Here is an 11,420-nt window from a genome sequence, read left to right as displayed (position 1 = left end):
AATGGACACGCGGCACTGCTACACCTTTAAATGGGCGGGGGGTGGAGGAGGGGGGTACGATTTAAGACACGGGCGTTTTGAGTTACGAGCGCACTGAACTCGTGTCGCTGGGCCTTGCTTTAAAAGCGGGGGAAAAAAAAAAAAGACAGACTCGATTGTGCGGTAAAGTCAAGAGGAAGCCATCAGCATAAAAAGGCAATCCGGTTCTCTTTTAACCTGAACATTGCCGTGAAAAAAATAAATAAATGTGTCAACGCAGACATAATAATACTTGACTGAGCGAGAGCGGCGAAACGAGCCGAGCGCATTGATGCAAAGCCGTCTCATAAAGCATCCATCATGCAATTAAGGTTATCGATCAGATGCTCTTGTGATTATCTGCAATAAGAACAAAGGGTAAAGGAATGTGCAAAGACTGGATCGTATTCAACCCCCCCCCCCCCCTTTCCGGCGATGGATTTTTACATCTTTATCATTTAGCTGGAGATTCAATTGAGCGATCCGACTGATGCCAGAAAAAAGAAGAAGAAGAATAAAAGACATTTCCGTTGCTTTGCTACGCTGTGGTTGACTTGAACGAAACATCAAAGACATTCGCAAGACTTTTCATGTCATGTCCAGCCTGGAATGAGCCCTGCAGCGGTTGCCTTTTTTTTTTTTTGTTCGCATCCTCTCCTGACTTTTCTTTATCCTTACAAAAATCCCCCCCCGTGTGCTAACAAGCCACAACGCTTACCGAGCGAGCAGACAAGACCTCAAGGTGGGGTGGGGGCGGAGACGAGGATCAGAGAGACTTGGAGCTCTTGGGTTGGTCGGCTCAGTTTCTTCTTTTTTTTTCAGCCGCCAACATGCAGCTGGGGCTCAATTAGTGGCCATTTTTAGGAATTAAGCACAGATCCTGCCTGAGTCAGTGGTGCAAAAAGCACTGTTGTTTGTCAAATCGTACGCTTTCGGTGGCTTGCTGCCCCCGAGGCAGCCTACGGTACACTGTTTACCACTCTCAATCCCTCGTAACTCTCCAAACTTTTTTCTCTATGCTGTATATATTTTTTAATTCTTTGTGACCTTCCGCAGGGACTTCAGATGCAAATGAGCTCCCGCTATAATCTGGCACAGAGCACCTCTGCAGTTGAATGGTTTTTGTACGCGGCGGCTGGCAAGTCAACAAACGAGCGGAAAAACCGCGCTTCAAAAAGCTCAACTCTGAAGTTTCGCGCAAGTGAAGCTCGGCCCAGCTGATAAACCCCGAAAGGCTCGAGGAAGAAGAGAGCGACAGTCGCGGACATTTACGGTGTGAAATACTACCGGGCTGGTGTCTGAAGTTTACACTTTGTAGTATGATACGTGCTAAATTGCTCCCGCAGAGAGAATCCGGTCGGACGCCGTCAATCTCTTCGCGCCATCTGCGTGCGTTATTCATTTTCCCGACGCGACGACGCACCTCCCGCAAGAAAGGGTCAGCAGCGCCTTCTCCAAAATGATCCGTCAACTCCTTCCATCCCCTGTCGCGCTCTTATCGCGGCGGCGCACTGCACTCTCCGCTGTTGCCATGGCGGCGGCTTCGGGCGGGGGGGGGGGGGGGGGCGGGGGGATGAGCGGTATCAAAAGAGCTCTGGAGTTTGGCGAAAACTCCCTGACACTCTTACCTCTGTTGTGTTGCGCTAATCCCTCCCTCGTCATCTTCTTTCAGACAGCGGACAAGCTGGATGAATTCACGCCCAAACACCTCACAAAGCTTCACGCGACCGTTCGAGCGGATGAGGCGTCGGCTCCTCTCGCCGAGCTCATCCGGCCGGTCCGCGGTGAGGCTGCTCTCCTCCAGATACGGCCTCATTATCGACAACGCGCCGCATCCAAGCTCGGCTTTCTTTGAAGCTTCCAGCCAAACAATGAAATGTGAAAATTCCAGCGCGGTGAAGCTGCTCTTTGTGCTAGATGACTTCAAAAAGCGCCGTCCATATGAGACGGTGGCGCTAAAATGATCACAGTGACTATAAACCCCCCCCCCCCCCCACCTTCAAAGCTCAAGAACTCACCAAAGCGGGGACGGCCGAGTCAAAACGTCCACATCACTCGGAATGAACGCTGAAAAGTGGCCGAGCCGGAGTGTGAACGGTGTTCGCTCATTGGCTGCAGCGGTCGCGGCGAGGTTTCGTGGTGTGCTGCTGAGATTTCTATAATTGGAATGGAAGAAACAAGATCAAGGAGGGAAAAAACACACACAAACACAAACACGCGGACGGAAAAGACAAGAAGATGTCTAAAGCAATTTCCCCGAGAGGACGAGTCGGCATTTTGAACATTGCGGACAAAGACTCCAATCGAACGAATGCCGAGTCTGAAAGAATCTTGAGCATGTCAACCTGCTGGTCCCGCAACTGCCCCCCACAAAAAAAAGAGCATCTCATTTGCAAAAAAATGTCTCTTTGTAAGGTAGGATTTTCTGCAATCACGTGACCGAAACAGAAAAATAAAATGAAAAAAACGGAATAACATAAATAAGACTCTAGCTGTTATTGTCTCCTCCAAGTGCCGGATGGGACGACGGTCCACCAAAATTTTGGCAAAATGGAAAGTGGGTGGTCATAAAACGAGGCATAAATCTTTATTCCTGTTTTTATATTTCAATTCTACGCGGTGTAAATCTGCCGTCGTTAATTTTGCAGACGAGTAAAGGCCAGCGCTCCTGAGAGTGATTGAAGTCGATTTTCGGGTATCAGCCCCGACCCCCCCCCCCTAAAAAAAGGGAACGGAATCAGTACTTTTTCATTTGGTATGAAGTCCGGCATGCCGTCCGTCAACAATCTCGCCTCATTAGCATCGATGCCATCGGCGAACAGCTCCCCCCCCCCCCCCCCCCCTCCACGGAGCAATTAACAGTAATGAACGACAATTATCGCGGCGCAACCGGCGAGGTGGCGACACAGCGCGCAACAATTAACCGTCCTGCTTTTGAGATGCGGCGCCATACCTGTTGTGCGGGCCTAAAAGGTTGAGCCTGTATGTGACTTGTTGTTGTGAAGACGGCCGAGTTTATATGGTCGGCATGATGAATAGCCGGTGTCAAGTGTTACCATGGGGATGATTACTTGGGAGCAGCCGAGGCATTAGAAGCATTCCGGATTTCTAGAAAGCCATCAAACGCTTGGCAGGCCATTTATTTCCAATATGCAGGTACGTTCAGGCGATACCAATCTGCCTGCCTGGGTGTGTTTGTTTTCTTTCTTTCTTTTTTTTTTTTTTTTTTTGCAGACCAAAGCAGGAACCTCAGTCCGGCGGTGGCGCTTGCTATTATTTCACGATGAAGCGGCGCTGACACAGATTGCCGTCGCTTCCGTTGACCCCGCCGCCACGAGATGCGGCAAGAAAGAGCGTTATTGTTCCTCGTCGCTCTTCGGCATTTTCAAGCAGTCTGTAAAAAGCCCTCCGTAGGCCCGGACGAGCCCCCCCCCCCCCCCCGAAGCCAGGAGGCCTCGTCGTCAACACGCCCCCACGGGCCGCAGCAAAAGAGGGCCCCCTTTGAAAGGTTTGAGTGGCGGTCTGGGCGGCGAGATCCGCCTCGCTGCTTGTCGCTGATACTTTGCGCGTTTTACAAGGACGGGGAGTTAAGCCGGGATGCACCGAGTCTCTTTGGCCTTTGGTCTCTTTTCTCTGCTGATCTGGGACATCTGTTCGGAAAAAACCGCAGCATCACACGCCCGCACCCGACGTGTTTACTAAAAAGCTTTCAGTCTCCCGTCTCTCTTCTCCACCCCCGTCGGCAGACGTTCGCCCTCCCGAGTGGGGATTTGTGATTCAAACCGGGATGAAGGAGGTCCAAACCCTTCAATCTCATCAGCAAACACACTAATGCATAATCTCCTTTTTGTTTTTTTTGAACCAAGGTATTCAAATGCATGAACGATGCCCGTCTTGTCAGCCAGAGCCGATGGCGCCGCCGCTTTGAAACTCACTTCACTCTGTCGCGTGTTTCAGATGCTTTTTTCGTTTGCTTTTCTTGTCTTGTGACAGAGAGCGGAAATGTTGAACAGTTTGAGGCAACGTAGGTATCACCTGTCTGGCTTGAACGTGGCGCGCCGCAAAAACTGTGCGTCGTTTTCGTTCCACATCGCAATGAAGTGCGACTTCATGCCAATCTGCCCGCGGAAGCTATTCCACTCTTAGCAGACTGCTGTCGAGAAATCACTCAGCACGTGTGCCGGCTTCTTCTTCCACCCCCAACTGCCGTAATAATATACTCACTACAGCCACCTACAGGCCATTACCGGCAGCACACCACCATACCCCGCTCATGTTCACAAGAATAACTCCCCCACAAAATGCTTAAACATTTCATGACATCGTTAAACAAACGGCGTCTCATCTGCCACCCCTCGCGCTCGCATTTATTTCCTACGACTTGCGCTCGAGGGCCTGCCTGCCTGTTTCTGTTTTAGTCGGCGCGCGTGTGTGGCCCTGAGCCGAGCGACAGAATGAGGGACGGCCGCAGTTGGTCCGCTCATCTGGGCGCACGGCGCCCTTCGTACGCGCCGGGCTGGCGACACCCTTGAATCGATGGCCTCGGCCTCGGACGCGTTTTAAATTCAATCAAACCGAGCTGCGCGGCTTCATCCTCCTCCTCCTCCGCATCAGCGGCGGTGTACAAATGGCAGACGGGGAAGCTAAGCGAGCGCAAAAGCGCACCGTCGTGCTCATCGACGGCCCTGAAAACGCGAGCATACCAAACCGAAATGCGACAGTAGAAGAAAATGAAGAAGTCGCAGACTATAGTCGTCGCTTAAAAGAAACCAAATGGCAATTGCACAGCATTCAAGGTCAAAGCAGGGAAGATTCTGATTTCCCCAAAAAAAAGAAAAAAAAAGGCCTTTCATATATTTTCATCACCCTCACATGTTGCGTCTCATCATTCTGTCGCTTTTTCTCAGCGTGCCCCATTCGCGCCGTTTGCCACCTTCCCGGCGGTTTTGCATATAAATTGTTGCTGAAAAGACTTTGATTTCCATTTGTTCTTGCCATTTCCACATGCAGAAATCGCTCCACAAAAAGAGCCCGTGTACCGGATGCTTCAAAGCCTGATATTGTTTGTCTCCTCGCAGTTTTTGGGGTTTAGCGGCTGCATCCTTAAAGAGGGTCCTTTTTCCATTGATGGGATGGCACGGGGCGGTTTGAGCGCAGCCAGCGGCAAATCGTTACGCCGTTGAAAGATCCCGACGCGTCGCAAACCCTCCCGCCAAGCAACTCGTTGCTCCGAATCCGCCTGCTTGCCGACCCCTAGCAATTTGGGGGCGTTGGACAGTCCCGCGAACGAGTCATTGGAGCTCCGATGAGAACCGACCGGCGCATTCCCGAAAGCCCGTTCACAAGTCAACTCGAGCTAAATCTGACAAATCACTACCAGCAGATTTGCGCGAGTTAGCGCGGCCAACACAAACGTGTGTTTGGTGTACGCCCAGACGTGCGTTTACAGTGAGCTTCCCCTATTTTGTTTCGGCTTTGGTTTCGTGGGCAACTGAGCCGCTGCCGTTAATCCGGCCTTAATCCCCACGGCCTGAGCGGCGACATCGCCTTTTGGCCGCGAAGCGCAAATTGGCAGCTTACCGAACTCCAAAATCGCCCGTCGCGCCGACATCCCGTCATCCTCTCAGGTTTTCCGACCCCCCAGCGCGCTCATTAAAAAATCCGTGCGATCGGCACTACCTTAATGAGACGTTTCCTCTTTGCAGTCGTTTTGCATCATCTCTCGGATGCGGCGGCGAGATATATTCCAAAACCGTTTCTGCTGAGACGGAGGGAATGTTTTCTCTGGCGAGCAGTGAGCCAGACACTTCAAATGTTGAATGGGAGACGGGACGCATCGGTTGAATGTTTCATCGGATCTTGGACGCAATGGAAGACAGCGAGCAAACATCAAGAAATACGCCGTGGTTTTAGGCCGGGCTCAGTTCTAGGTGAGACTCGCTCAGAAGCAGTCAGTCATGTGAGCCTCGAGCTTGTCAAAGGGCCGCCAGCGTCGTGGGTTTCCTGCGATTGACAACCTCCTTTCGGGCGATCAAGAAATTGGAAAATGCTGGGCAGTAATTGGACACTTTGGCGGGCGGTGGAATTAATGCTAACCCCATGCCGCCTAAAAATATTTTATTTTATTTTCTTTTTAACACACTGCTTACCATAGTTTAAAAAATTTTAATCTTCCATATAAGTAAAACGGATTATTTTTTACAAAACTAAAACCAACACTAAATCTAAATTAAATATGTTTTTGAAAAAACGAAAACTAATAAAAACTAAAAAAACAACCCCCACCCCCCCCCCCCCAAAAAAACTAGACTCAAAATAAAATCAAAACTAATTATTATGAAAAATCCCAAATGATAAGAACCCGGTTGTGAACTTGCTGGATTTTTGCCGGAGTCACTTGGGACTTATTCTGATGTTTCTGTGTAGTTGTGCAGCGTATGCTCCAACTATTGAGCCAACATAAGAAGAACACAAGGCTAGCAGGCTAGCTGTCCCCTATTTGGAGGCTGATTAAAAAGGAGGATGTCGTTTGAGCAGTCGTTGGGAGATGATTAGGCAAGACCCACCCCACATCACCACCCAATAGACACATCCGCACTGACAGATCTCTTCCCCATCTAGAAAAACCAAAAGGTGACAGCTTTGCTCACCTGCTCTGAGCTTTGTGTCCTGGCTGACAGATTAAAGCAGAACAACATCGACAGCCATATTAACTTTGTCTCCTTGAAGCTTCTCCAGTAACGAAGCCTAGAACAAAAAAAAAAATTCCGGTTCAGGCACGTGATATCATTATTTGGCGAGTGGCACAAATGTTAACTCATCTTAAAAACCAAAACGGGTCCATCCCAAACTTGCGATTTTCCAACTGTGGCGGTAAAACATGTTTGCTATTCCTTCTTTTCATCTCTCGGCCGGAATGAGACCTGAAACTCCAGCCTGGTGAACATGCAGGGAAATCAAAGAGAATACCAGACTCTGTTTAATAATTTATTTGCATATGATTATCGTAAAAATATTGAAGGAGAAATGCAGATTTTTCTTCTAGTTTTCTGGCTTTTTTTTTGTGTGTGTTTTGTTGTGGGGTTTTTTTGATATACAGTATCTACTACACCTTGAATTGCACAGGAAAAAGTCTGCCCTTACAGACGCATGTTTTCTTCTTCTTTCTTTGTGACACACAGTTTCAGATACGTAATGACCGTTAACACTTTTCATTTTTTTTGCCATTGTTTGCTTCCTCACCAACAAACAAACAAGCATGTAAACAAAGGTCACACAGAGGCCAAAGTCAGGTCAGAAAGCAGTAGAATGCGGATTGATCCAAAAGAGTTACCGTGGGGTATATACAGGCAGTCATTGAGTTGAATAGGAACCGCACCGGACAACATTCAGGAGAAACAGATCGGGAAGCCGTCGACTTTCAATCCACATTTGTGGGTCAGTTCAGTATTAAGGTCAGAACGCTTTCATCTGTTGGCGTGACCTTTTTAACGCAAACATGTTTGCCAAAGTCAGAGCGACAATTCACAGGCGTCGTTCATTAAAATGCAAAAAATAATAACATGGAAAAGCTGAATAGCAGAATTGTCTCCATTTTGTCCTTTCAAAGGTTTACTCATTCATTCTGGTCTGATCGATCACTGAAAGAAAACACGCACGCACGTGTATGACCACGCGAGCGTTGTAATAAAAAAAAACTTTGAGCCCCGGTTTAAAAAAAAAATAGCACAAATACACTTCATCAGTCTTAAGTTAGCATTCAAAACAATGCGTTATAGGTTTCAAATAAGAAAATGCGGACGTTAAAGTCCATAGCAAATGCCAGCAAAGCAACATATAACGCGGAAGATTCCAATTTGGCATGCACGTGACGGACGTGTCCAGCACAGTATCATTTTGCAGTCTTGCTCTGCGAGGAGAGACCACGTGAAGACTCGGATGCTTTGTACACAATTAGAACACGGAATTCTCCCAGTTCATGTGTGGAAGACATGAAGTTTACAAGGAAGCAGATTTACCTGGAAAGTGACCCCCCCAAAAAAAAGTAACAGGAAGAGAAAGACAGAGTAGATTAAGTAAAAAATAATAAATCAGTGTATCATTTGTTCTTTTTTGTTTCAACTGGCAATTGCAAAAACAAAAGGTAGCTCATTATTTTATTTGCTTTTAAATCCAACACAAAGAGTGGAATGAATTTGATTCTATGAAATAAAATGAATGAATTGAAAAAAAAAAAAACATGCCACGGGACAGAGTTTGATTTGAGTATTTGGTTGTGTTTACGGGACCCGTAAATTTGACAATTGGGATTCCCTCACAAGATACGATAGCAGGTTAGCAGCCACAGTCGGTCAAATCCTTTTCCGATTTCTCAAGCTCATGGGTCTTCAAGGGGACTGTTACGTCTACGAAAGCTGTGGAGGATCGTGAAAGAATCCTTCCGGGAGCGCATGAAGGCACGGAAGAGAAGGCTGCTTAGGTACCTTTATCTTTTGGGACTCCTGTCCTGTCCTGTCCTCCGATAAATGAAGCTGCTAGCTGGTGGTCTAGACTGATTGTGGCGACTAACAAGCTACGTAAATTCATCAAACATACGGGTCACATAAACCTGACCAATTCCAAGTCCCTGTAAAGTGAAAATAAATATCTTCCATATTAGACACACCGCAGAGTGTTTTTTTTAAGAAACCCTGCCAAATTGGAGTAAATCCAAAACGCAACGACAGAAGCTCGCCACGAGCTAGCAGGCAAGCTTACGGGCTCTCGGGCTTCATTTGACGTCGTTCGCAATGTCACCACCGAACTCGGGGATTTAAATGACAACACCGAGCTGTTCTGAAAAGGGTGACATCCCAGGGAGATGCATTTTCGAGATGCGGGAATACCCAGCGAGCTAAATCCATGCGCTAACTGGTTGGAATGGATGTGAGTCACTTGCAGTTACAATGAACAACCACTGACGCAAACAAAGGCGCTCAAGTTTTTATATAGCCTCACCCCCACCTCCCACAAAAAAAATCAGGAAAACGTTCCCGGTGATAAAACAGTTTCACGCTATGTCGCCACAATTTAGCTCGATCTACTGCTCAGTCTTTGCAACTAAATAATGAGTTACTTTTTCCATGTCTTTTTTTTTTGATTCCCAATTGATACTGGAAAGAACAAAACTAAAAAGACACCTACAACAGCTGTCTTTGAATCTTGGCACTGTCGGATCCTTCCAGACCCTCATCCTAAGTTTCTCGAGGAGAAGCCCAATTGGCTCCCAACCAGCAGAAAACACATGCAAACATGCAAACACAACCTGAGAGGGCCCAGAAGAAGTTTGGCTTGATGTCAACAGTCACAAAACCACCAATGAAGAACACACGCACACACACACACACACACATACAGACCGCAATGGAACATTCTCTTTTAACACAAAGTCTTCGAGCGCTCGCACAAAGTAATCCGAGTGGTCCTTCCTGTGCAGTGGGAGCTTCCCTCTGGTTATTTTACATCGGGCGCTTCGCCTCGAGAGTTTATCTAGGTAGTTTCTTTTGAGCGTTCCGTCTCCACGAGGTTGCTTTGGCGACAGCTCACACTCTGATGGGGAGAGTTTGGCTCATTTGCTGACGCACAATTTCCTCACTGCTGTCCGGACTTTTCCTGTTGTGTCCCGGCAGCGTTCCTCCCAGCCTCAGCAGGTCCCTGTCGGTTACAAGTCGGACAAAGTCAGCGGCGGGTCAAATGACACATCGCGGTGCAGCCACATTTCCGCTCAGTCGGCTTTTACCGCCGTTTCCGCGGCAAAGGTCTCAAATTGTTCAACCCAATACGGTTGTGCCTGTACTTTTCGACCATAGAAATGAATTGAAATGTCATCAATCCATTCCGGCACGGTGAAGGAGTGGTTAGTACATCCGCCTAAAAGTTATGGGAGTTGGGAGTTGCCGCCAAGCGGTTAATTCACTGTTTGCATCTCCTCCATTGCTCCTCGGGAGTGTTTTCATTCCGCATTTGTGTGTTTTTGACAGTTTTTTTCCATTCAATGAAGGGCTGAAAGTACACTGGTGACTTTTCTATGTGAGAAAAGAGCTGCAGGGATTTCGGATTGATGTGAGACACAATCATATCCGAGCTTTTATTGGCCCAAAGCTAAAGTAGAGAGAAGGAATTGGTGCACTACGTTTTATGGGTGTGTCCTCATGACAGCAACGGCTGTCATGAGGACACCTCGTTTGTCCAAATATGTTCAATTTGATATTTTTGGAATAAATCGACACTATTGGTCTGTCTCCTGGTCAGCAATGAGGTAAGCGCATGCAGATTCCTTTTGTTTTACAAAATTCCAGATTGTTTTACTTCTTGCATCACTCTTGGGTATGAGACGTTTGAAAAAGAGCTTGGGGAAGAAGATGATGCAGCCACAGTTGTTTGTTTTGGATTAAAGGCTTTTTTTTCCTGGTCAGGGGAGTGGGGGAGGGGGGCACAGACTTTGATGTGGAAGGCTTGCATTGGAAATGCACTGACGACTACCATTTAAATCAATGTCAGAGTCATAAATTCAGTTTTAAGGGCATTAAATTAGTGATTGCACATGATTTTGGGGTGGTGTGTTAATGTTGGGATAGAATGCTCTATGATGGAAATCCCAAATCCATTTGGGAATTCAGGCAGGAAATGTGTTTTTTTTTTGTTTTTTTTTAAGGTGCAACATAATTTATTGCAAATGTATTTTACGGACCACCGAGGTACGGCTGGGGACCACCGTTTGAGAACCACTGGGCGAGGAGACGCCTTCCAGATAGCGTTGCCTTCCATCTCGTCTCTCCGGGGACGCTATCTTGCCCACCATCGTTACAATCACGCGCTGACAACACAATGCGTCCTCCTCCTCTTGCCACTATCTCTTGCTGTGGCATACAGATGAGGCCATAAATTAATCATTGGCATGTCATCAGCGCACAGTGACACGTAGCATAACATGCGTACGCGCTGGTCTCACACACTTCTTTCCTGTTGCCCCAAGACGGCATCGGGCGCGCACTCTTCCCGATGCATCAAAAAGCTCATTAGCAAGCTAATTAAACACATTCCTCTCTTTTAGCTTCTCCTCAATCTCCCTTATTACTCACACTTCATCACCGCCTGCTTTTCCACATCAGCGGCCCTGGCTGCTGTCTGTCCTACCGCCGACATTCCAGCATCTCGCCAAGCGTTGGGGGGAATTAAACCGAGGTCAGCCGTGATATTTCCACACACAATTAGCTTCACTGAGCCCAAATCTTGGCATATCGCTTGGCCTTGGGGGCAGGGGGGGCCTCCGGCGCGCGAGTGAAGCGCTGCGCCAAGTAGCTGGAGCCGGCACACCACCTGGATACGTGAGGTGTCATTCTTACCTTTTTGCGCCCATCAGA

At 47.8% G+C, this 11,420-nt stretch overlaps 1 protein-coding gene and 1 long non-coding RNA gene across 3 annotated transcripts in view; both read right to left on the bottom strand.

Moving 5' to 3' along the window:
- Positions 1-1,652: 1,652 nt before the first annotated feature.
- LOC147195025 (uncharacterized) lies at positions 1,653-6,889 on the bottom strand. The gene is made up of 3 exons (XR_015102782.1): positions 6,669-6,889; positions 2,037-2,174; positions 1,653-1,875 (listed from the first exon to the last, which is right to left on the bottom strand). It is a non-coding gene; the product is annotated as an uncharacterized LOC147195025 (long non-coding RNA).
- A 103-nt stretch (positions 6,890-6,992) lies between these two features.
- Positions 6,993-11,420, bottom strand: part of ephb3a (eph receptor B3a) — a 39,517-nt gene continuing 35,089 nt past the window's right edge. For both annotated transcript variants that reach the window (XM_086128565.1, XM_086128566.1), the window contains exon 15: positions 6,993-9,711. In XM_086128565.1, coding sequence (XP_085984691.1) covers positions 9,600-9,711 — 112 coding nt within the window. In that variant the 3' untranslated portion in view covers positions 6,993-9,599. The remainder of the gene's footprint in view (positions 9,712-11,420) is intronic.

This window comes from Hippocampus guttulatus, chromosome 14 (assembly GCF_054856545.1).
Source record: "Hippocampus guttulatus isolate MCC_2025c chromosome 14, RoL_Hgut_1.0, whole genome shotgun sequence".
In the NCBI taxonomy this organism is placed as follows: domain Eukaryota; kingdom Metazoa; phylum Chordata; class Actinopteri; order Syngnathiformes; family Syngnathidae; genus Hippocampus; species Hippocampus guttulatus.
The sequence above is the reverse complement of the archived record's forward strand: the minus strand, read 5'-3'. Positions and strand labels throughout refer to the sequence as shown.